Consider the following 24,452-nt stretch of genomic DNA (forward strand, 5'->3'; position numbering starts at 1 on the left):
TACGGTGAATCAAAAAATGTGTGTCAAGGTGTCTCAATTTTTAAGACTGTGTGTCAAGGTGTAAATTTTATATTCACTCATGAATATAGTGCAATGACATCTAGTAATATCAGTTTATTCAATCACTTAGAATGTTTCTGCAGATCAAATTTTATGTAAGTGTTTAATTTGTACAAGGAAATCTGACTCATGTGAATAGCTATAGCAATGGGTGATGTTTTAGCCCATTCATTTTCGTTCATGACAGCACATGTTACATTCATAAAACCATCTTTATAACCAAAATGGATCTTTTTACATATAAAATGTTACTACTGTGGTGTCCTACTCAGAATGGTCGGTCAGGTACTCCTCCTGGCACTTTTGTCACATTATCACATAATATAATACCTTTGTTTGGTTGCTTGGCGTTTTACCACTTTAAATTTTGTTTCACTTAAGATTTCGCTCATTACCTTAAAGGTTGACTTGCAACAAAATTCACATTACAATTATTTGGTATCAAAAGATTCCCCATGTCTTACTCTGTTGTGTTGTAGGTGCAAAATATGTGGAAATGTGATTACAAGCTCTTAAAAGCTCAAAAATGAACAATTAATTGCAGCCATCACAAAAACGCCGTAGTGTGGAATCTCTTTATTTTGATGACATTCTCAAGCATTTTGGTTATTGTTTTGACACGTGATGTTCTCACGTGAAATTAAAGGCCAATAAAAAGCTCAATATAAAACAAATTCTCGTAGCACCAGATTATGACAAACGCTTCGGGTTTCACCAGAAAGCCCTTTTCAAATATAGATGCTCGCTACTTTACAGTTTTGTTTCGGCTTGGTCTAATCGTCTAGTCATAATCTGATCATGTGACCCATAATTCCTGCCAAACGGCGCGAATAATTTCTGCAGCATTTTTCAACTATCACAGATGACCAAAAGGCTCATCATGTTCATCAGAGGATGATATGTACTCTTTCGAGCTAAGGTTAAAAAATTAAACGAATTTTTACGGTGGGTTTTGAGATATCAGTGGTCAAAGTGACAGCATTACAACGATGATGAAATAGACGCGTAAGGACAATACACATGATTTTATTGAAAGTGTGAAGTATATTTGTGAAAATATTTCGACGAATGAGGTTGCATGAATGTGTAAACAGAAGCCATCGTGTTCAATTACGTCCCATTTGAGCCGTTTTGGAAAAGGATTCTGATCTACGGCGTTTTTGTGATGGCTGCAATCAACTGTTCGTTTTTGAGCTTTTAAGTGCTTGTAATCACATTCCCACATATTTTGCACCTACAAAACAGCAAAGTAAGACATCTGAATCTTTTGGTATCAAATAACTGCAATGTGAAACTTGTTGCAAGTCAACCTTTAACAAAACACACATAGTGACCGAATTTACATTAGCTTCGGTTGTTTTATCGTGTAAATACTTCATACAGCCAAACTGGTTAAACCAGGAGTTGTCTTCTTTTTTGTTCCAATCATAAGCACTTTTAATAGTACAGTTAGTGCTTTAATCTAAACTTCAAACCTGTAGGAAAAATATTTGTGTAAATATATTATTCATCAATATACAGCCAATGCCGATCGATTAACATCTAACTTAATTTGGTTCTTGCAGGAGGCGTCCCTCACTACAAGCGGATGGTCTCTTCCAACTTCAGCCCTGGCTTTGATGGATGCATCAGCCATATGAAAACTAGTGGCACCAAGGGGGTCATCGATCTTTTTGCACAGCGGATAACAGGGGTCGATGTAACAAACGAGTGACCAAACCCTTTCTAATAGTTTTATAAGTTCTTAGTCTAACAAGTACTTAGTCTAATGAGTTCTTAGTCTACAAAGTTTTACTCAAGCAGGTTTATAGTTTAGCAGTATAAATAATTCAGAAGATGGTATACCCGTATTACTCAAATTTTAATCTATGTTTTGACATATTTTGTACCATTGAGCTCTGACCAAGCTTGACAAACATAATCCTTTGCTGAGTGCGGGTAGCATAGTTAATATTCTGTAAGGATTTACATATTTTAAAAACCCAAACCGCTGTTAAACTTTTAGTGTTTGTTGAATCAGTACCATTGAATTATCGAAACAATCTAGATTGGTTTTCATGGATACAGAATGTTAGGTTTGGTCAAATTTATATTTACCTTCGGTTTTTAAACGACTTTCATAGTTTCCATGTTTCTGTCACTTTCATTCATAGCTTTTGTTGTCTCAATGAGTTTGCTACACATGGCACTTTCTTTATTTTGCGCTTTCCTGTGATTATATGATTAGTCAAAGATATTTCTATAACAGAGTATAATAGTGTGCCATATTTGCATTGATATGCCATACCCACTTTTTCCACTTTCCATTAATATTTTTCAATATACTTGTATATTACATAAATTTGTATTGTTGCGCTAAGCGTGTCGAAATGCTAACAATACAACGTGAAACCAGCTTCGTTTGTTTGTTTAGTCAACATCAAATCAGGTATCTTCAATATTTGAATCACAAAAGGCTCCTTCTAAAAAGAAAAGATTTGTATTAGAACAAAGTTTGTATTAGTTTCTTATCACTTGATGTTATGTTTGTTAAAAATCAGGTAGAAGTATATCTAGTTTCGATCGACTAAAGACACCCATTTTAAATTCCTGATACCTGAGCTGTTATTATGCTGAAACCTTCCAACATGATCATTAGCGTCAACATGGCTTAGACTCTCAGCTTCTCATGTGTCATACTTTGGCCTTTAGCGTAACTCAAATATAATCTGTCCGTTGGATTACCAGCCCTGTCAGTATTTATTCATGGTTAAAACTACTGTGTTAGTTTTAATTCATGAAATAAAAATGCTATCAGAAAATATTGTCAGCTTCACTTCAGCCAGAGGATCTTGTGGCTTTTATCAGGTTTAAGAACCTCCTAAATATCAAAAAGTTCTGGTGTTCTTGTTAGTCGTACATCAATATGGCTCATAACTTCCTTCATTATACACATTGCTGGAGGAATATAGAAGTAGCCAAGATTAATTTACTACTTTCAGCATTGACAAATTATTGCAGTTTGTTTTTCATTTGGTAACAAGCTTTAAATGTTTGTGGGGTTATCCGACCTTTTAGGTTTTCCATGTTTAGATCTAGCTGATAGCAGCTATCAATGGGTAAGCTTAGTTCAATACAAATAAAATTGAATATGCATATCTCACATCACTTACTCCTGAGTTGGCCCCAAGACTGGATAGTTAGCTTTCTAAACTGTTTAGCTTAGGTTAAGCCATCCAAGTCTCTAGAATAGTCCATAAGATAACATCTGTAGTTAACAAATCTATAGACTTATTAATCTAGGCAAAACCATATTGACATACTATATACAATTGTTTATGAGTGTAGATAGAGTCAGTTTCAAGTAGAAGCTACAGCGTATGATAAGATAGACATAATATTATTTTATAGTCAAATGAAAAGGTTGGTAATTGATAATCAATAGAGACAAGTCGAACTTAGCCTCCGTACAGATAGCAGCTGACAAAGCATAATACGGCGGGGGATGATCGAACGATAAATGCAAGTGTGGACGATTTCATGATAATAAGTTTAGGGAACATTTCTAGACACGTTGTCGATTCCACTATATGACAACAATTAGCACTGAGCTATGAATCGAAATGCTGAATCATTCAACCTTTTACAAGTGAATAAAATAAGAAACGTCAAAGAAGGGAGGGTGTCAAACATCAGTCTGATTCTCTATTGGCTCACTCTGTATTGAATAGAACTGCGCTAAACATTGCACAATTGTATGTGACAATAGAAAAATTTTTCTTATTTAAACATGCTATTGATTTTATGACCGCATGACTCATGCTCTTAGCTATTCTAAAAACAAACTCACTATCGTGCTGCCACACCCTTGAAACCCTTAGTCGAAAGTGGTTTGTTATGAAAGACGAAGAGTCGTTGAGAACTTAGTCTAAATATTTGCCGCTCACCTATAATCCGATTGTTTATACAGTATTGATGAGCGTCATTTATACTCGGTGTACAGGCAGTACGGGCAAGTCATCCCTGAAACAACAGCAAGGTAACCGTCGCTTTTTATGTTGAAAGCTTTTGGTTCTGTTTGCAGAAAATGCTGTAGAGAAAGGTAAATACTAACAATGACTGTAAACCTCACGAACTTGTCACCTTGATGAGTGGTTTGAGGCTTTTGGGGCTAGAGCTTTAATGTTTTGAGTTAGTTTAGGTTTTTTGTGTTCCCGTTTGCAAATAAGTGTCACAAGTATTATTACTGGAAAGAAAAATTGTGCGCTAGAGAAATGGTGCAGCATCAGGTATCTAAGATGTAGTAATCGAGTTTTCTGTGTTGTAATGTTAACGTTTCTAAATGGTCAGTGCGGGTTTTGTAGTCAAAGTGCATGCAGATCTAGTGGAGTGGTAAGAGACATCATGACACCTCTAAGATAAGTCTTAGAGGTATAAGTGCAAGATGGTGATCAGAGATTAAATCAAATTAAAATAAATAAGTCTGTATATAAGCGACAAAGCCAAGGCAGGTGTAAAACCGGGTTATAGATGCACTCAGGTTAAAGTAGAGTTGTTAAACTAAATTTATCATTCATTTTTATTTATTTACTATCAGTAAGTCTAGCGATGCTCGGGATGTCTCTCATTTTCAATCAGATAGCCTGCAACACTCGGGTAAATTTTCCACGCTAAATTGCTACGACTAAAATGCTACACTACTATCAGGACAACAAATTATGAACACCTTCATTGATGGTAATGTTCCATAACGCTAGCGAAAGTGCATTTTTGAATGACTAATCAGATTGGCTGTTTCTCAGAACCAAACAGAGTTTTAAAACCAAATATTTTAGTGACCTGGCGAAAGGCACATAGCATATGCCTGTAAAGTTTGGACGAAATTGGCCCAAAAGTGCGGAAACGCTTAGTCTTTACGCAGACTAACAAACACACACAATGACATACTAGGAATTATTAATATAGACATTAATTATTAATATTAATTGACAGAAACCATGGCAAAGTCCGATAAATGAGTAGAGGTTTATGATACTTATTGCCTTTTTATCGTCACAACTCATTTTTATCATTGCATCATCGGTTAGTAATATTATTTTGAGTTATATTTTCCTTTGCAACAGAAAGGTTACAGGTGATAACAGAATTTTTCAGTGTTTGCATTGACCAAATCTTGATTAGGCTATGGAACATTAAAACTTCAGCCATGCTCGTAGACCAACATGACATATTTCTTATGTAACAATGTTAGTTAGCGCATAGTCGTAGCATCGTGGCATGACGATTTTAGTGTAACTCATTGTAGAGTGAATCCATTTTACAATAGCAAAACTGAATCCGCTGAATAAGTCGTTCGAGTGTTTCCTGTGTGTTATTGCTATTTTTTCGATTGATCAGAGTTTATCGAAATCCTAAAGCTTCATAATTTCAAACACAGAGTGCAGCTGTATACATTGTTGAAGGGGCTTCTTCGATGCACCCCAGGTGACAAACAACAGGTCATATTTTGATACGCTGAGCAATTTTAATACATTTTCTTCGCATAAAGGCTATTTGAAACTGCCACACAAGTGCATGAGATGTTTTAATACTACCGTATAAGCAAATTACCTAACTGATTTTATTGTGCTATTCATGAGTAGACAAAATGAAAGCCAATGGTTTTTGGTTTTTGGAGCTATCAGTTTTTGAAAGAACTGCTGCATACTTTTCTTAATTTGGAGGATTAGCGTGTTGGTGACACTTCCTAGCAGGTACCTCATGGCTATTGGCATTTTTGCAGTGATTTTCTCCTGAGGATACAATGCTTCGATATAAGCTATGCTCATTTTTAATTATTCTACTTACGCAATACGGATTTGTCCGCTCTCTAATATCTACGAATCTATCTTCATCGCAAGTATATGTGGACGACGAAGGACGATACCAAAGTCTTGTTATTTTGATCAATCTCAAGATGAGTCGGGAAGAAGATAAGGATTCGTTCTTAAAGGCTGTGAAGGTGAGTTTTACCGTGCATATTTTACTAAATAAAAAAACTATAACTTTTAACGCCGCAACGAACACAAACCAGCAGTAAGTGTCCAAACTTTTACTTTGGCACACATGCTTAACACTAGGGTTTTGAGGTTTAGAAAGACAATTTGAAAAAGACAGCGAATTCATATCTGTTGTCAAAAAATATACAGAATAGTTAATGTGGCCGTCATTGCATTGAACAACCTGTAACTTGCTGATTGTAGAAATGCTAGTGCAATGCAGCTATCGATCCGACCGCCTGTTAAGAAAACCGGTTAACAGGAGATAAGAGAAGCCTTAACAATGCTACAATTGAACACTTTCCTTCAGGTTGCTGTAATCGTAGACTATGATCATGTGAAAGCAACCATCAAATGAGAATAGTTTCGGGTAATATGGGAATAAAAGTGTAATCAGATCTTTTAGCATGACAAACAAATATTGATTGTACATTTTTAAATGGCAACTACGTCAAGAGTGTCAGTTCCATTTACTCTTCACGCTATAAGAATTGTTTTCAGAGCTTTTAGAGTCAATTTCAAAAGACCGTTACAAATATTTCTTATAATAAGAACCTTGTCTGACGGTCCGAAGCCGGTTAGAGGCTAGGAAAAAGATTACATCATACGAGGCTCGAACTCATGATATTCAGCATGGTAGACTAACTCTAATGCAAGGGGCTACTTGAGTTTGAACGAAATATAAAAAATTAATTTTGTGTCAGTTATTTCATGCTCTATTTTCATATTGCTTTCTGAAGAATGGTTAAATGAATTATTTAAAAAGAAATAAAGTAAAAATTTTAATTGCTAATAACATGTTATCCAATCAGGTGCAAAGTAATGTTACAGGCGACCAAATGTTGCATAGATTAAATCACTTGACTCCATGCTTTTTGGTTTCCGCTGCACCGCATGTATCATTTCAAAACTTAACAATGTACTTTATAATCTTTGTAACTAAATGATAATGCTAGTTGGGTTGTTTGGGAAACCATTGTTTGTTTTTCAGTTTTAAAAGATAACCTCAAAACAATAAGAAGCTGAAAGACAGGGAGAGGTCACTTTGCCAATCATTTTTATCAATTCAGTAGCAGATTCTAATATATTCTGTTATGTTCATAATATGAAGCAGTTTATGGTACAAAACAGACTCACTGTACTTTAAAACTGGTAAAAGGTACCCTTTTAAAGAGATTGAGATAAAAGACAGGTTAATACATATAGCAGTTCTTCTGCTTTACACCGTAGAGAGCGTCAGCTGTTTCTTGGCATACAGGTCTCCAAGTCAGCAAGAAGTAGCTTGCTCTATTCAGCTTGGTTACTAAAGACTACGGGACCTCAGTCTTTTGTGCTGCTATGTAGCTGTCTTTTGTATGTTGTTTACATATCAATTGCTTTTGTTAGCTTTGCAAACCAAAACATCAATTTCAATGTATAACTAACTCCAGATAAATCAGCCACTTGATCTGCTTTAGTTCTCACTCAGTCATATGCTCTTTGTATCGATTAGTTTCCAATGCTATTAGCAAATTGTACTCATCGTCTGGTATATTTCCTGGTCACTGGGTTCAATAAGCACCATCATTGATCAATTATAACGTAGGCCAGTTTTTTCACATGCTAGTGTTTTTATAAATATTAATTTATACACCTCAGACTAGTAAAAGAAAATTTAATCTTTACTAGTTCTCAATTTAACGTCTTGAAGCATGTTTCAGTAGTCGTACAATATTGTATATATTTCATGCTTACGCTGTTACCATACAACATGTCTTCTATGATAAGATTCTTCTTATAGCTAATATGCATGTAGCCTTATTTTTATAAGCATGCTTAAGTTGAACTCTGATTTTAGGTCACTCCTGTTCTTGTGATTACATATAGAAACTTGGGCTATGATAAATGCGACAGATAAAATAAGATGTTTATGTATGTTAAAAATAGTACATTATCAAAGAGCTTTGAAGCCCTACTAATGCCAGCTGCTTAAAAACAAGCTATGTTCCATTTTTCATTTATGGAAAAAGGAGCTTTTTCAATAATTATGTATCAAAATGGTTAGGGTCCAACTTTATACTTATATACTTATATGTATGATGAGAAGTGAGTCGAATATAAACATCATAGTTAGAAGCTGCGACAACTGACTGTACATTTAGCTTATGACAGTATTATTGAAATATATTATTTACAATGCGCTTATTTTGCGTCGGCCACAGTATTAAATTCTATTATAATTATCTTGTTGGCTTCAGCAGTTTCCATTACGTGACTTTCATCTGACAAACCAAAGCGGGAGGCTTGTTCAGCCTTTTTTCAACTGACACTTTTTGGGTGCCTCTTTTTCAGCAGCATTGCCTATATTATTTCTAGACATCACTCCGTATACACTTGGCAGAACTATTAAGTTATAAACATCATTATTTAGATAGCATTTTATGACAACGTTGACATAAGAGTTTTCGAATAGACATTTAACGAGTAAGTGTCGGGACGGTGTTTCAACAGCCGGATGTAAGAATTGAGTTATTGTGTTAGTGTACAATAATCGATAGAGTGTTAAACGGTTTACTAAGGGCTACATACAGAATCCATTTTATCATAAACTAAACTTGTATGTCTACCAATTTTAGCTACTGCTAGCCGCTAACACATATACCTTTACCTAGTAATAATAGTACTGTGTAAGGTGTTATACACTCTGTTGTGAACTTCTTCATCTAAGCTAGTTTACAATCCGTTCTGCATTATTGACGTTCGGTACAGTTTGAGACCACTGGACTGTTTTCTCACCAATCTATTGTCTATCACTTGTCGTTATACATCATTTGTCTAATCTAGCATCTAATATTGATTGCACTTTGTTTTTAACGGAAACTATTGTTACAATCACGCGCAACTCTGACATAAACAGGTAGGCAAAGTTTATTAAGCTTCAACACTGTAGCTGGACAGCTTTTGACACAGCTGACTAAGCAAATTCATAGGACAACCTTCATCCAATGTCAATACATATTAAATAATTATAAGACACCAAAGGGATAAAACTGTTAACAATTTACCTGGCAGTTTGGCCATGCATCTCTTAGCTTTTTAACTAACTGTTGAGAAAAAATTTTCTTTTTCCAAAACGAGTGGGGAGTTAAAATTTATAAAAGGAAAGCATGCAATCTTCTAGTCAGCCCTACTTCTGCAGAAACAGTCTCTTGTAAATAGGATGAATGATAGTACAGAAGATACAACACGATGAAATGTTTTTTCTGTAACAAGCTTATCTTCAAGGGCGCAGCGGCTGGCCGATAATATTTATAAAAGTTAAAAAATAATTTAACGGGGAACTGTTAGAACTTTAGACAACTAGAACTGTCACTTTAGACTTTTAATGCTTTTTAGTACACTTAGTCAAGCAGTATGGCATTGTTATAGGAAACAATAAGCAATGTGTTTATACTGCTTATTCAACCAAATAATTAGCTTTAGATGTAATAGCGTGTCGCTAAGATACCAGCTTTTTGTAGCGTTCACTTGTATAAGTTTCGTATTACCAAGTAGTGGGCTATTAAGGTTCTGTTTACACTGTAACACAAAGATAGTGAATCTTGAATTGGCATAACTTTTTTGAAACCATTGTGAGGTTATATCTGATACAGAGAAATATGACCCAAATATCAGATGAATTGTACACTTGTATAACAAGTCTATAATTGCTCATAACATGAGAGCCCCTTGCTGAAATATCTTAATTTCAGCAAAGAGCTGAACTAACATGCCTAATATCTAAATCTTTTAGCGTTATTAGGAAGAAAACTTCATTAGGCTCAACAAGTACTGCTGATCCTAGTATTGACACGCCTAAAGGCCATAATGGTGCAATAATCACACAGAATGGTAGTTGTACTCTCATGGTGAAGCCTGAAAAAAGAGATCTGGCAATTGTTGGTTTATTGCAGCTATCAACCTCCTGCAACAACATACAGTGCTTTGCAAAATTATAGCAACCCCCTGCACAATAACACAAGTGTCACGTTTCATTGGTAAATTTTGTGCTTAAAATCAAGAAAACTAAGCAATGTTATACATAATTTTGCTCAGAAATTTGTGAGCAAATCAAAGATGCATTTGAATCTTGGCACATTTCAACGACTTTTTTATAACTGAAAATATATTTCTAATGGTGGAAAACCTGTCACTCTAGTGAAAGTGCTCGAATTAGTTTAGCATCGAAAATTGCTCAATTGAAGAAAACTTACAAACTGAACTCTTTGTACAAGTGATGGTGGCCCTAAAAAGGGCCGTTGGGTTTAAAATTGAGGTCTAGTACTTTGTTGGCCAGCCTTTATTTCTGATGACAGCACGACACCGCCTCGGCATACTGTCAACAAGCTTTCGAGTTTGTTCAGGTGTAAAATGTACATTTCAGATGTAAACGTATTGATAAAATGTAAACGTATTGATAAAATGTAAACGTATTGATCCTGCAAATGTTTGCAAACAAACCGATGACAAACATAGTACAGTGGGGTGCCAGCATTGAGCCTTGGCAATAAAAGATTAAGTATAATATACTTAATCTTAGCATATATTATATACTTCTGTTTGAACTAATTTGCTTTCCGTAGTATAGATTAAGCCAATCAGCATGCAGTGATACATAAAGCTAGTTCTCAGAAGACTTGATCATTTGTGTTGCCGGGCTCTCCAACTTTATCTGAGCGAGCAGATAACTTGCCAATATTTGCTTTGTATAACCAAAGTAAAAACAAATATTGGTTAAATTAAGCTCTCCACATTTGTGTACACCTTCCTCTTTGTGCCACATTATCTACAGGAGATTTCTCCTATATTTGTAGACACATGTGACATGGCTATCACAGTCTGTCCACAATACAACCGGCCTCTACTTTGGTAATGTGACTATTCTGGTGCCATCTGATTGGAAGGATAACTCTGACAAACCGGCAGTCAATAAAGTTCCTGAGTCGGCAGAAGTGGTAATACAGCCCTTAAAGGAGGTGGAGTTGTACACCCAGCACATTCAAGGATGTGGAAAACAGGCCCTCTTTATGGCAATTGATTCAGCCTATATAAGAGAAAACGGTTATACCACCTTGCCTTCCATAATATCGGGTATCTAGTTTAAATATACCTAAGTTATCCTAATAACTGATTGTGTCTGATTATATTAGCTCTTTACCGAAAAAACAACATTATTGAGTATCAGATTTGACACTTCTATTATACTAAAATTTATACTGTTCTTTAGAAAAATCAAAGCGATTGATGCACGAGTGGCTTCATGCTAGATACGGGGTGTTTGATGAGCACCCATTGAAAAGAAGATTTGACATAGCCTCAGATTCAACTGAGATTGACCAGCAACATTTTTACCATTCTTCCTCTTCAACCACCGAAGCTGTGAGGTAAACATCGTGTAACTGAAGTTAATAAACAGCAAATTCACTTCTGAAATACTCCTATGATCATATTCATCAGCTTTTCTGTAAGAAAATCTTTTTTTAAGTTCCTTATTAAAAAATTTTCACTCTGCATGTCAAACTCACAGCAAATAGTGTTGATCCTAATTATGAGAAAACCTAGTAATTTTGGTGTTCTTTGTCATTTATGGTATGAATTCACTTTCTTTATTATCTTGGACCATTCATACTTTACATATTTGAGAAGGTAGTTTTTTAAACACTCTGTTGCTACCGAAAGTGTTCTAAAAAAATCTTATTTATATATCGGGCCCCTTTTTCATCAATCCAATGATTGACAATAAGGGCTGGCTAATGAAATACTGATATCATTCTAATACTCTAAAGATCGCTGATTTACTGTCATATAGTAACGTGTATAGATATGCTAAACAATGCAATATTCGATCCCTTTTGTCAATACTGATATCATTTTAATACTCTAAAGATCGCTGATTTACTGTCATATAGTAACGTGTATAGATATGCTAAACAATGCAATATTCGATCCCTTTTGTCAATGACTGTAAACCTAATTTTTATATGATTATAGTCATAATATGCAGGTACTGTTATGTTATGTTATGTTATGTTAATATGTTACGTTACACCAAAACCAGGCTAAAAAAGCAAATATTAATTGATATGTGATAATATTTATATGTAGAGCATCCTTGGCTTTTTATTGATGTGCATTTTGCTATAATGCATCTGATAAGTATGTAACGAGTTGTGAATTAATAACAAATAACATGTTTATTTTCAGCGGTGCCGTAACTACAATCACCACTATAGAGTAAATAGGTAATAGACTTTTGCAAGCATTACAAGCTGAAGAAAATATTTTTAGGTGTAGCTTAGCCTTGGAAACACACACTTATTGTGACCCAACTCATTATAAAGCCAATGGAAATATGAACATGAAGACTTATTTGCCAGACAATCACTGCTCCTCTACCCTGCGGGCACCAAGCAGTCCGACACCCTCTCTCATGTTTAGTTTAACAGAGAATGTAAGTTGCTATAAATATGTACTTTTTTGAGTGTGAGCATTTTTAGAGTCTACAGTTATAGGCACATTGACTGATTCCATTTCATCGTATTTAAGTTTTGAATTGTTGTCATTTAACATGTTACTAAAAAATTTAACTTGTCTTCTCTGTCATCTACGAATTAAGACATGGAAGCTATAAAAAGCTAATAAAAAGACAACACGCAATCTGTTAGTCAGCCCTACTTCTGATAATGCCGAAGGTTCATGAACTGTGCTGACTTTAATGATGGAGATAATTTGTTTTTCTTTCTAGGCCCATTTTCTACAACTTAAAAAAAAGTGCCAAGATCATCTCATGATCATAGTTGCCGTTTTCGTATTTTTGATGATAATAGCTTTGTTAGTATTTACATGTATAAATACTGAATCACCAGTCAGTAGTTTATTTTGGAATTTGTTACAGTAGCGAACACAGGCTTAAGATGAAAGTTAATGTCTGGTATTTCTCTCAAACAAATCTGCTTTATACGCTGAATCAAATTAGGAGTAGTCTCCTCTATAATAATGGTAATTACCTTTTCATATTTTTCATCAGGTAACTCAGCTTTGTGACAGTGAATCTCACAATGGGGAAGCTCCTAACCGACAAAACAGACTCTGTAATGGTAGCAGCATCATGGAAGTTTTATCAGATCATGATGACTTCAAAAAGTTAGGTGAGTCACTACTGGTGAGCTTTGCTACTTCCAAAGGATAGCGTATGTGTCTGTAAATATAGCCACAAGTACTTTGAAATTTCTGGCTATTTTAGCAATTCAAGTTAATAATGTTCAGCAAAATCATAAGTTTCTTTCATTGTCTGCTCACCAGGTGAGGGTGTAGCAAGTTTTGTATCGGGCACATCAACAGTCCTAAACAAAGTATGACATTCTAAATGTTATGTGCAATCTGATTGGTCACTCCTGCCGCTTGAAAACTGTCATGACTGTTGCCGAAAGTAGACACGCTAAGCAGAAACAATAGCTAACTTTAGGTAGCAGTTAATATATTTGTTTTAAAGCGGGAAAATAACTCTTTTACCTTAATCATAAAAAGTATAACATATCGCAGTAAACAAAATTCGAGATGCATAAAGATTACGAATCCTTCGTTTTTTGTGACATCATTCTATCGTTGTCCGCCATCTTTGTATACAACTTTTATCATTAAAAACACAAAGCTTTTTCAATTAATTTTGCAAACGACGCGTTTGTTTGCAGTTTGTTTATTATAATATCATAACAAAACAAAAAATACTATTAAATAAGCGAATGACAATCGTTTGTGTACGAATATGGCGGCGTTTTTGCAAATGAGCCCATGTGCAAACAAATTTATGACGTTAAAAAACGATGGATATGCAAAGTATGATTTATCTAAAAGAGTCGACAACTCGAGCTTATCAAAAAAAATGCAGCAAATATTTAGGCATTGCGCAATACAATCAGCTCAGTAGTAATTTTATTGAAACAATATAAAAAACAATATAATTTCTTAGTCATTTTGTTAATCAAATGCTGGTTTTTGCTTAAGACATTTTGAACGCAGTTTTAAATGAGGTAATAATTATTATATGTTCACAATAGTCAAAGAAAACTTGAGTTTGACCAAACATATACTAAGCAATTTGTAGCAAAAAGTGACAATAATTATGAACATCTGTTGTAGTGTGAAAGTGCGGATATTAAATACGCAGCAAACTGCTATCAGTGTCTAAACCTTTTTACAAAAACACTTGCTGAATATTAATGTAGCCACGCTCCTTTAACATTTTAAACGATATTTAAGACACGCCTTTTTACATCTTTGCAACCACAAAAAAACTTTTTCAATATCAGTTTTTAAAAAGCTTTTGTAAAAAAAAACTACATATCTTAATAACCAGCATGTTTATCCACTACTGTATTAGCTCATTATCTCTGAACAACCAAAAAGCAGCTCACCACGCTATGGTAGTAAAAGAGTTTAGCCACCTGACAGTGCAAAAGACTGCAATCGATTGCTTTCACCTTAGTCAGTTTTCAGAAAGCTCTGACACAAAAGGGTTCTCTTTAATATATAAAATGAGACAAAAGCTGACGTTTGAAAGTGTCTTCTAAATGCCTGCTGATGTAACACTGTAGCAAAACATTTGCTTCAAATATACGGAGCTACAGTTGAAGAAAAGTCAGTAGCTCAAATTGCTGGGTGGTGTTGTCCTTTTCTGACTTCTTTCTTGTCAGCAAAAGTATAAATTGAATTAAAAAGCAAAAAGCAATATGGCAGAGAGATGGCTATAACTTTTTCTCACACTCTTCCCTTCTCTCTTGTTTTCTCTTTCAGTTGCTCTTTTTTTCTCTCTTTTTATCCCTCGCTCTTTCTTCCTCCTTAAGCTAAATCTGCATGACATAATCAGATATCCCAATTTGTGTAGTTATAGCACCCCTGACACAACATGTTACCACCAAAATCTTTATGTATGTTCTGACATTTTCTATCTATTACAATTTAAAGAGGACGTCAAAGATAAGCTGGGAAAGACATCTTACGAAAATCCTGTATTTGTTGTGGAGCATTTGAGAGGACATCGCACAATAGTGATTGTACTCGACATTTCAAAAAGCATGAAAGGATCTCGTCTCAATTTAGCAAAGCAGGTAACATAATTTCTCAACATGAAGAACTTCAGATTTTCAAGTTAGTCTGGAATGTCTAAGAAGGTTCCAAAACAAAAAGCTCGCAAACAGCAGTAACCTAGTCCAAAGATTTCTTGATCAGCACAGCAATTGTTTTCTTATGTAGCTGTAAACTTAACAATAAAATATAATAGAATAAAATAATAATGTAAAGTAAAAATATAATAATAATATAATTTGATGTTTATGCTTTTTTACAACCTGAGTCAGATTTGCATATACTTCAATTTGTAGAAAGCATATTCTGAAAGTATGGCAAGATAGCCCAACGAAATATAATTTTTTGTATTTGTAATATATTATGTAATATTGCAGGCTATTGGCAGCATGGCAGAGAATATTATAGAAGACTATGCAGAGATAATGATCATAGGTTTTTCTAAAACGGCTGTAAAACTTTATCCGCAATATCGGGATGAACCTATTGAACTAGATTCAGAAGACAGAAGACAAGAAGTTCTTGAGTCACTAGTAAATGTTACTACTGGACCTTACACCTGCATTGGTAGGTTGGGGCTAGACAGTTTTCACACCTTCATTTATCTTTATGTATAAAAAATAAAGCTTTGTGATACATAGAGTATTTATTAAAACAAGAAGTAATTGGAGATTCTTGGAAAGATATAACTGAAGGTGTGGATGAACAGCTACTGAAGCAATATATGAAGGAAGAGTATTTGAACTGGGCAACAAAAATTTTATACGAGAGACATATTACCATATGAGTTTGAACAAAATACAGAAAATTATGTCATGTCAGCTATTTTCTGTATAGCTTTTTTGCTTAGTTCTATTTTTACACTCATTTCTTTAAAATGGCTAAACTAATCATTTATAAATAAATTAATTAAAAACTGTAATCGCTAATAATTTTCATATTGCTTTCTGAAGAATGGTTAAATCGATTATTTAAAAAGAAATAAAGTAAAAATTGTAATCGTTACTAAAATGTTATCCAATCAGGTGCAAAGTAATGTTGCAGGCGACCAATTGTTGCATAGGCTAATAACGTGTTATCCAATCAGGTGCAAAGTAATGTTGCAGGCGACCAAATGTTGCATAGATGAAATCACTTGACTTTATGCTTTTTGGTTTTCACTGCACCGCTTGTATCATTTCAAAACTTAACAATGTACTTTATAATCTTTGTAACTAAATGATAATTGCTAGTTGGGTTGTTTGGGAAACTGATGTTTGTTTTTCAGTTTTAAAAGATAACCTCAAAACAATAAGTAGCTGAAAGGCAGAGAGGTCACTTTGCCAATTACTTTGCTTTTGTCAATTTAGTAGTAGCAGGTTCTAATCTCTAAGGTTGAGTATGTTTATAATATGAAATATCTTATAGCGCTAAACTAAATGACTGTAATTCAGAGAAGGTAAAAGGTACCTATAAAGAAAATGACATCAAAGATAGGGTAATACATATAGCAGTTTTTCCATTTTACACCATAAAGAGGGTCAGCTGTTTTTTGCTTATAGTCCCCAACTCAGCAGAAAGTAACTTAGTCTATTCAGCTTGGTTACTAAAGACCATGAAACCTCAGTCTATTGTGCTAATGGTATTAATACATAAAGCAGTTTTTCATGTTATACCATAGAGTGTGCAGCCTTTTCTTGGTCCGAAACTATCTCTTATGCGTTGCAAGATATCTAGTCTACCGCAACTGAAAAAACTCAGGAGCTAGAACTAGACATTCCCAGCAACAGCTTGTATAGTAGCAATAGACTTCATAATAATTACCTGCTAAGGTGTCCTTTGTAGGGCACCAAATTGCAGTAGCGAATGATATTTTAATGCTCTAGTGGAATCAAGTATTTAAGTAACATTACTTCTACTCTACACTTATAGCCTGGGCTCCATGTCTGAATACAATATGTGATACTGTCAACTCTATGTTTACTACAGGATGTGGGTTAGAGCTCGGGTACGACTTGATAAAAGAAGCAAAAGGAACAGTTAGCAGGACATTTTTTGTTCTCCTAACAGATGGTAAAGACAACCAAGACAAAGACAAAGTAGCAGAAATGTTTACTAGAAGCAGAATTGAAGGATTCTTTATTGACACAATTTTTCTTGCAGACGATGTTGATGGTAAGGGCCATCTTATGTTTGTAATATATTAACATACCGGCTAGTAAAAATGCATGCAATTATCTGCAGATACACAGACACCTTTATCTTTTATCTATCTATATATATATATATATATATATATATATATATATATATATATATATATATATATATATATATATATATTTCTCAAAGTATGTCTGTATGTGTATTCTAGGTTTGATTGTCCGGCTATAGCAATTATTAGAATAGTTGTAGCTAGACAAAGCAGGCGTAAAGTCATAGCTTACCACCATTAGAAGCCTATCTTATTAAGCAGCTTACTAGAATTTTCTATTGGCAATGTGCCTGGCTAATAGCTTGAAAGTTACAGATGTTTGAGAAAGTTTTAAATCCTTTACGGTTGTTTTTATTTTTCTCTTAATTTATTTCAACTACACGACACACTTCTCTCATGATATGTAGTTTGAAAGTTAGAATGGCAAATGTTGTAATATGTTAAATACAAATCAATTTTCTGTCCGAAGACTTTTTTATTACCCAGGCAACACCGGGTAGCACAGCTAGTCTATATATTTCTCAGTGTTGGTATGAGTGTCACTTCCGCTATAGCTATTAAAACTTAGAATTAAAATTATGCATGCTTATGGACTCAAACTCCTGACGATTGCATCCACAAGTTGTTTGCCCAAGCGCTCTACCACTGAGCTACATACACCTTCTTAACCAAAGTCATTATTAGATCTCCTGTATATGCATACTCATATGCATGTGAGTTCAAATCCATTAAACACAGAATTTTAATAGCCAAAATTTTAATAGCTATAGTTGCACAATCACATCGACGAATACACATATGACAAACTTTGAGAAATATACATATATATATAGATATACAGGTTACGATGTATAGATAAATCATCGTATAAGTATCATTGTATATATATATAGTGATCCTGACAATTTGTAACAGGATAAAGTGATGTTCAAGTTGCATGATTGAAATTGGCTAGATGTTTCCTGTCTAGTAAAGATTTGTTGCAGTTTGAAGTCTGTGGCTATTAAACAGGAAGAGATATAATAACATGTACGCACATTTGTATGTAAACAGGAAGAGATATAATAACATGTACGCACATTTGTATGGTTTTAATGTTTCTAACCAACAGAAGAGCTGGTAGACCAAGTGTTAAATGCTGGTTCCAGTGTATTCACCGCAACTGATGACTCATCAAGCCAGGTAGATGGCTTCACTGAAATGATCACTAACAGACAGAACCCATCTAGTCGTGTCATTCAGGTAAGACGGACACTTTTTCTTTAGCACACTTTAAAATAGAAACGAACTGTTTCACTTATCTAGCTATTGCTTCCATGAACAAAATATAAAATATAAAGTTGGTTTGTTGTTTTTAAGAAACTTTCTTATTCAAGATAATTTTATCGCATTACATTGAATCAAGACAAGGCTCACATTGCCGTAGATGCATATCCCAAAAACCCATCTAGCGCTATTCCTATGGGATCCCTTGAAACACATTAAAATGATTCTCTAGAGAATAGCAAACAAACTGAGCCAAATAATTTCCTTCTTCTCGAGTTGTCTGAGCTTAAATTAACTAAACAAAAATTATGCTTCAGGGTTATGCTACCTGATATGGACAGTTACGATCAGTGTTGAAATGCCTTTAATCCTGAGGAGCTAAATGTGTTTCTAGATATTTCCTGTTTAGAATACTCAAATTGTATCTCAAAATGTTTGATCATTCTGTACATTTCTACTTCGTCAAAAAACTACTACACCTTATACCAGACATCTATCTTGCCAATGTACATTATAGAACACGAACACGCATAACATGCGTTATGAAAAAAAGGCTTTTTCTATCAATACACGTAATTTACTTTACTATTTTTTGTTTTTTTTGTGTTGTTCTTTATTGCCTCATGGTCTGATCTGCTTTAAATGACATTGAACTGTGTAAGTGAAGTTACTATCCAACTTTATTGCCATACTATCTGTTACTCTACATTCCTTAAAATGAATTTTTATGTATTTTAGATATACAGTCAGGTGAATCATGTAAGAGTAAACCAGAGCACATCTGATCGGATTGTAGTTGAAAAAAACCTCGTAAAACCTGCTGAGATCATTTTTTATTGGAACTCCTCGGCGCAGCCCTTCCTAGCTTTTAAGCTGACAAGAGAGAATGATGGCAAAGTTCTGCTTAATCAAACAAAGGCAACAATGAGCAAACTCGGATATATAAAAGTGCCACTTTATGATGACGGCTATAGAGCCAATAGCGACGCACTTTCCTTCAAATACCAGTGAGTCAATACATTCTGAGGCGGTTAATGCACCACTGAATAGTTATATTTGCAGCACCTCATGTTAGTTTATATTTATTTAAAAAAGCTGATTGATGTGTCATTGAAACAGTTTTGTTTAATATGCCTCTTTACTATATCAAGTACATGCTTAATAATATTTTAGGTTAGTTTCACCTATTTCAATCTATCTTGTAATATTCAAAAAATGAGAATTTATGTTTGCATAAGGCGTAAACATCTCTTTATTTGCAAAGTCACATAGACAAGTTATTGTTTTTGTATGACTTATGTACAATGATTAAGTGATAAAGATTGAATTGTAAAAACTCTCAAATATTAATTTTATGTTTTAATATCGGTTTCAGAATTAAAAATTTCAACTCTCCCGTACCTTTAACTTCTTTGGTTACTGTCAACTCGCGCAATGAAGAGGATGATGAAACTGATGGCAGACGTCGCCGGGACATTGGTGAAGATTACACTCAAGAATATGGCATGCAAGCATTCGTAAATGGAAAAAGCAACTTCACGATCAGCAGCAAAGGTGCACACGCTATAATTAAAAACATAACACGTGCACGCATTATGTTAATGCTTTAGGGATCATACAAACAGGCAAATAAGCCAAAACTTGTTGGATGTATCTACATTTTTGATTAGAAATGTCTAGTATAGCAATGAAATGAAAATTGGGTAGACATTAGCAAACAATTGCAAATTGATCTTATTTCCTGTTTTAGCAGATTTCCCTCCAATTGTTTCTATCCACGCGTTTTTGCCTATCGGCTCAACCAAAGGTGTACCAGACAACGTGACAGCTACAGTGACCGTTGCAAGCCTGACCAGCAACCAAACTGACGAGTTTAATGTGAAGCTTAGAGATTTAGGAACGGGTGCTGATGTGATTGGAGGAGATAGGATCTACTCAGCCTTCTTTACCAACTATGTAGCATACAATGCTACTTACTATGTGAGAGTTCGGGCTATAGGGTAAGCGAAAGTGTACATAATTTTTACATAGAAACATCCTTTTCCATATCATCATTATCTACAACTAGCACTAAGTGTCTCATTAACCAAGATTTCTTTCCTTTTAAATCCTATGACCTGCTGCAGACACGGAAATTTTGCTGCAGGCTATATAGTTGAATTGCTAAACTAAATCATATAGCCTGCAGCCTTACAGGCTACACTTGCTATAGCCTGTAGCGAGTGTAGCCTGTAGTGCTGAATACTTTATTGCTACTCTGCTTTCATGCCAGCAATCTATAAACATGTCAATTGATGGCAACTGTACATAATATGTGGGAAGGTGCATTTTTGAGTGTCTAATCAGATGGGCGTTTAGGAGGTTGTTTTTCAGCAACCAGACAGAGTTTGAAAGCTAAATGATTTTAGCGGCGTGGTAAAAAGACGAGGTGTATGCGTGTAAGGTTTAGATGAACTTAGCAAAAGAATGCTTAAATACATAGCGTTTAAGTATACTAATACTAACTAGTGTAACACACACCACACACACCACACACACACACACCACACCACACACACACCACACACACACACCACACACACCACACACACACACCACACACACCACACACACCACACACACCACACACACCACACACACACCACACACACCACACACACACACACACACCACACACACACCACACACACACACCACACACACCACACACACATGCACACCACACACACACACACACACCACACCATACACTACACCATACACACCACACACACCACACACCACACACCACACACCACACACCACACACCACACACCACACACCACACACCACACACCACACACCACACACCACACACCACACACCACACACCACACACCACACACCACACACCACACACCACACACCACACACCACACACCACACACCACACACCACACACCACACACCACACACCACACACCACACACCACACACCACACACCACACACCACACACCACACACCACACACCACACACCACACACCACACACCACACACCACACACCACACACCACACACCACACACCACACACCACACACCACACACCACACACCACACACCACACACCACACACCACACACCACACACCACACACCACACACCACACACCACACACCACACACCACACACCACACACCACACACCACACACCACACACCACACACCACACACCACACACCACACACCACACACCACACACCACACACCACACACCACACACCACACACCACACACCACACACCACACACCACACACCACACATCACACCATACACACCACACACACCACACACACCACACACACCACACACACTACACACACACCACACACACATACACACACAACACACACACAGGCACACATTCAAGTGCACAATGACAAACTAGAGTTTATTAATATAGAAATAAATCAGTAGTTCAAGAGCTTATACTTTTAATACAGACTTTACACTTTATTGGCTGGTTAGGAGACATTTTGATAATTTTTACACAGTGGTAAATTGATTTACTGTGAGATGTTGGTTAAGCATCAAACAATCAGTATTCTAACACCATCTAGCATCCTATGGCATGTTAGTCAGCTAACATTGCCTTGATCTATGGCGTGTTAGTCAGCTTCTACCCTAAATCGCTGAAACTATGAAGTCTGTCAGCTTATCATGATTGGTATGTGTAAAAACAGTTAATCAAGTTGTACATATTTTAGGAGCACATTCATGCGCTATTCAAGTACAGGATATTTTGTGGTATACATGGAGCCATCTCTAAATCTCAAAGCACATCTTCCTCCATCTTCTATTATGGATTTGCAAGTAGTTGAAACACTCGCTACTCGAGTGAAGGTCAAGTTTACTGCTCCGGGAAGTGACGCTGATGTTGGCACTGGTATGTAATTGTAATGAAGTTAAGGAGTGCCAGACGTGGCTACACAGCGTCATCTTCAGAGCTCTGGTTTTACCTAGACACATCATGTTTATGAATTTGTGTCTGTATACACCAAGATTTTTTTTGTTCACGCTTTACCGAAATATTATTTAAACAAAACACTAGCTCGTCATTATTGCAATGACAATCTTTTCAATTTCTCAAGTTTTAAAAACTCAACAAATGTACTCATATCACTAACAGAATTAGCCAATGAGGTGTGACCAATGTGAAATAGTTCTGAACAAACACCAAGGGGATAGAGACACAATCTGAACAAAAAGCTGTTTGTATAAGACTCAGTATTGATGCATAACATTAGCCTATGTGACCTAACATTTATGTCTTACTGTACAAAGTATCTTGAGGTAAATACGGTGGGGACAACTCTTTCCAAATTTGAGTGATCACAAATTGACAGTTGTTTCTTTTAGTTTACTTGTTATTTTCTAAAGAATATTGAAATATATCCTCTGATTTTTATGACTATAATACTTATATCAAAAAGTATAAACGCTGTAAATTTTGTTTTTGTAGTTTCCAAGTATCGTGTCAGATTCTCAAATTCTTCAAAAGCATTAAGAACATGGAGACCCGATGTGTCAATGACAAACATCACTATAGATTTGCCCGAACCAAAGTCGGCGTACAGCCAAGAAAGCAGAGTTATAGACATTCCGACATTAATTTCTGGGACAAATGAAACAGTTTGGATTGGCATCACGGCTGTGGATGAAAATGATTTGGAGAGTAACATTTCTAACTTGGTCTCCAGTAGATACATGAATATGCCTGTAAACGTGCCTAAGAACCCAAACGAATGCCCTCCTGGTACAGTAATCAAATGCCTCTCAGATCTTTATTTTTATATCATTGTCGGAGGCTCAGCACTGTTAATCTTTTTGTTCCTATTACTCATACTGTTCTGCTGCTTGCGCAAGCGAAGACGCCCAACAGGAGATGAAACAAAACTGCATGATGGCGACTCTTCGACTATTAGTTCACCGGCGAGTGACAGGGACACCACCAATTATTTTTATTCAGAATTCAGTGGTATGGCTGGACAAGATGAGATACAAATGACTACGGAACAGGCTAGTACTTATCGACGCCAGCCTCTACCTTCAACAAAAAAAAGAATTCAATCATTTAAATTTCAGATGTCTTTAAAGAGAGCCGACTTTAAGTCATCGAAAACTCCTGCACCAGCTCCACCCTCTAATATAAACCAATCAGTAAAACAGACAGCAGTCTCTAAAGATGTGGAACAAAACAGCAGCATGATTTCTCAAATGGAAAAGGTTTGGGTAGACAGTAAAACCAAAAAGACGGTTGTCAGTAAAACACCCGCACAAACAGTGAGCTCGAACATGAAGAGCCTGCATTTCGATCGTTCAGAACCTAAACCTGAGCATGTTGATGTTTCAACTATACCCAGTGACTTGGAAACTGCAGAGGGCTACTGCAGTAATTTCATACAAGCAGAAAAAGAGAAATCATCGGTCACAAATAAAGCTTGCAATCCAGACGCAGATGTTGGCTTATAAGTGACTGACCCTTTTATTTTTTATAATAATCTGCTCAGAAGAGTTTTTTACACGATAAACTGCTTGACTATGCATAATACAGCATCAATTAATATTCATGATAAAAAACTACTACTGGTATTCATTATTTTTACTATGTCGATCAAGCTTGCATACTTGCTGTAATAGAAAAGCCCTACATGTATAGCCTGTGGACCTGGTAGTATTAACTTTATTCGGCTAAGGTCTGTTTAGGAAATTATTATTAAAGTACCAAATTTCTGTACTTTTTGGCTTAAACAATTTTAAACTAAATTGCA

The 24,452-nt window shown here is 35.5% G+C and overlaps 2 protein-coding genes across 2 annotated transcripts in view; both read left to right on the forward strand.

Moving 5' to 3' along the window:
• The window catches only part of LOC137405216 (basement membrane-specific heparan sulfate proteoglycan core protein-like), a 98,410-nt gene extending 95,978 nt beyond the window's left edge, over positions 1 to 2,432 (forward strand). The window contains exon 66 of the mRNA XM_068091444.1: positions 1,626 to 2,432. Coding sequence (XP_067947545.1) covers positions 1,626 to 1,774 — 149 coding nt within the window. The 3' untranslated portion in view covers positions 1,775 to 2,432. The remainder of the gene's footprint in view (positions 1 to 1,625) is intronic.
• A 3,563-nt stretch (positions 2,433 to 5,995) lies between these two features.
• On the forward strand, positions 5,996 to 24,452 carry LOC137405217 (calcium-activated chloride channel regulator 1-like). Its single transcript, XM_068091446.1, has 14 exons — positions 5,996 to 6,040; positions 10,910 to 11,156; positions 11,323 to 11,479; positions 12,384 to 12,546; positions 13,123 to 13,243; positions 15,060 to 15,202; positions 15,557 to 15,746; positions 17,148 to 17,333; positions 18,485 to 18,615; positions 19,378 to 19,646; positions 20,015 to 20,193; positions 20,393 to 20,639; positions 22,389 to 22,567; positions 23,144 to 24,452. The coding sequence occupies exons 1-14, from the start codon at positions 5,996 to 5,998 to the stop codon at positions 24,151 to 24,153; spliced, it is 3,267 nt and encodes a 1,088-aa protein (XP_067947547.1). The 3' UTR covers positions 24,154 to 24,452.

Source organism: Watersipora subatra, chromosome 9 (assembly GCF_963576615.1).
Source record: "Watersipora subatra chromosome 9, tzWatSuba1.1, whole genome shotgun sequence".
NCBI classification, from domain to species: domain Eukaryota; kingdom Metazoa; phylum Bryozoa; class Gymnolaemata; order Cheilostomatida; family Watersiporidae; genus Watersipora; species Watersipora subatra.

Bases quoted from the DNA above. Each gene is read 5' to 3' on its own strand.
- LOC137405217 (XM_068091446.1), top strand. From the start codon at position 5,996: ATGAGTCGGGAAGAAGATAAGGATTCGTTCTTAAAGGCTGTGAAG. The intron at 15,747-17,147 runs GTAGGTTGGGGC...TGTTTACTACAG, and splicing joins TGGACCTTACACCTGCATTG to GATGTGGGTTAGAGCTCGGG. The intron at 22,568-23,143 runs GTATGTAATTGT...TTGTTTTTGTAG, and splicing joins TGACGCTGATGTTGGCACTG to TTTCCAAGTATCGTGTCAGA.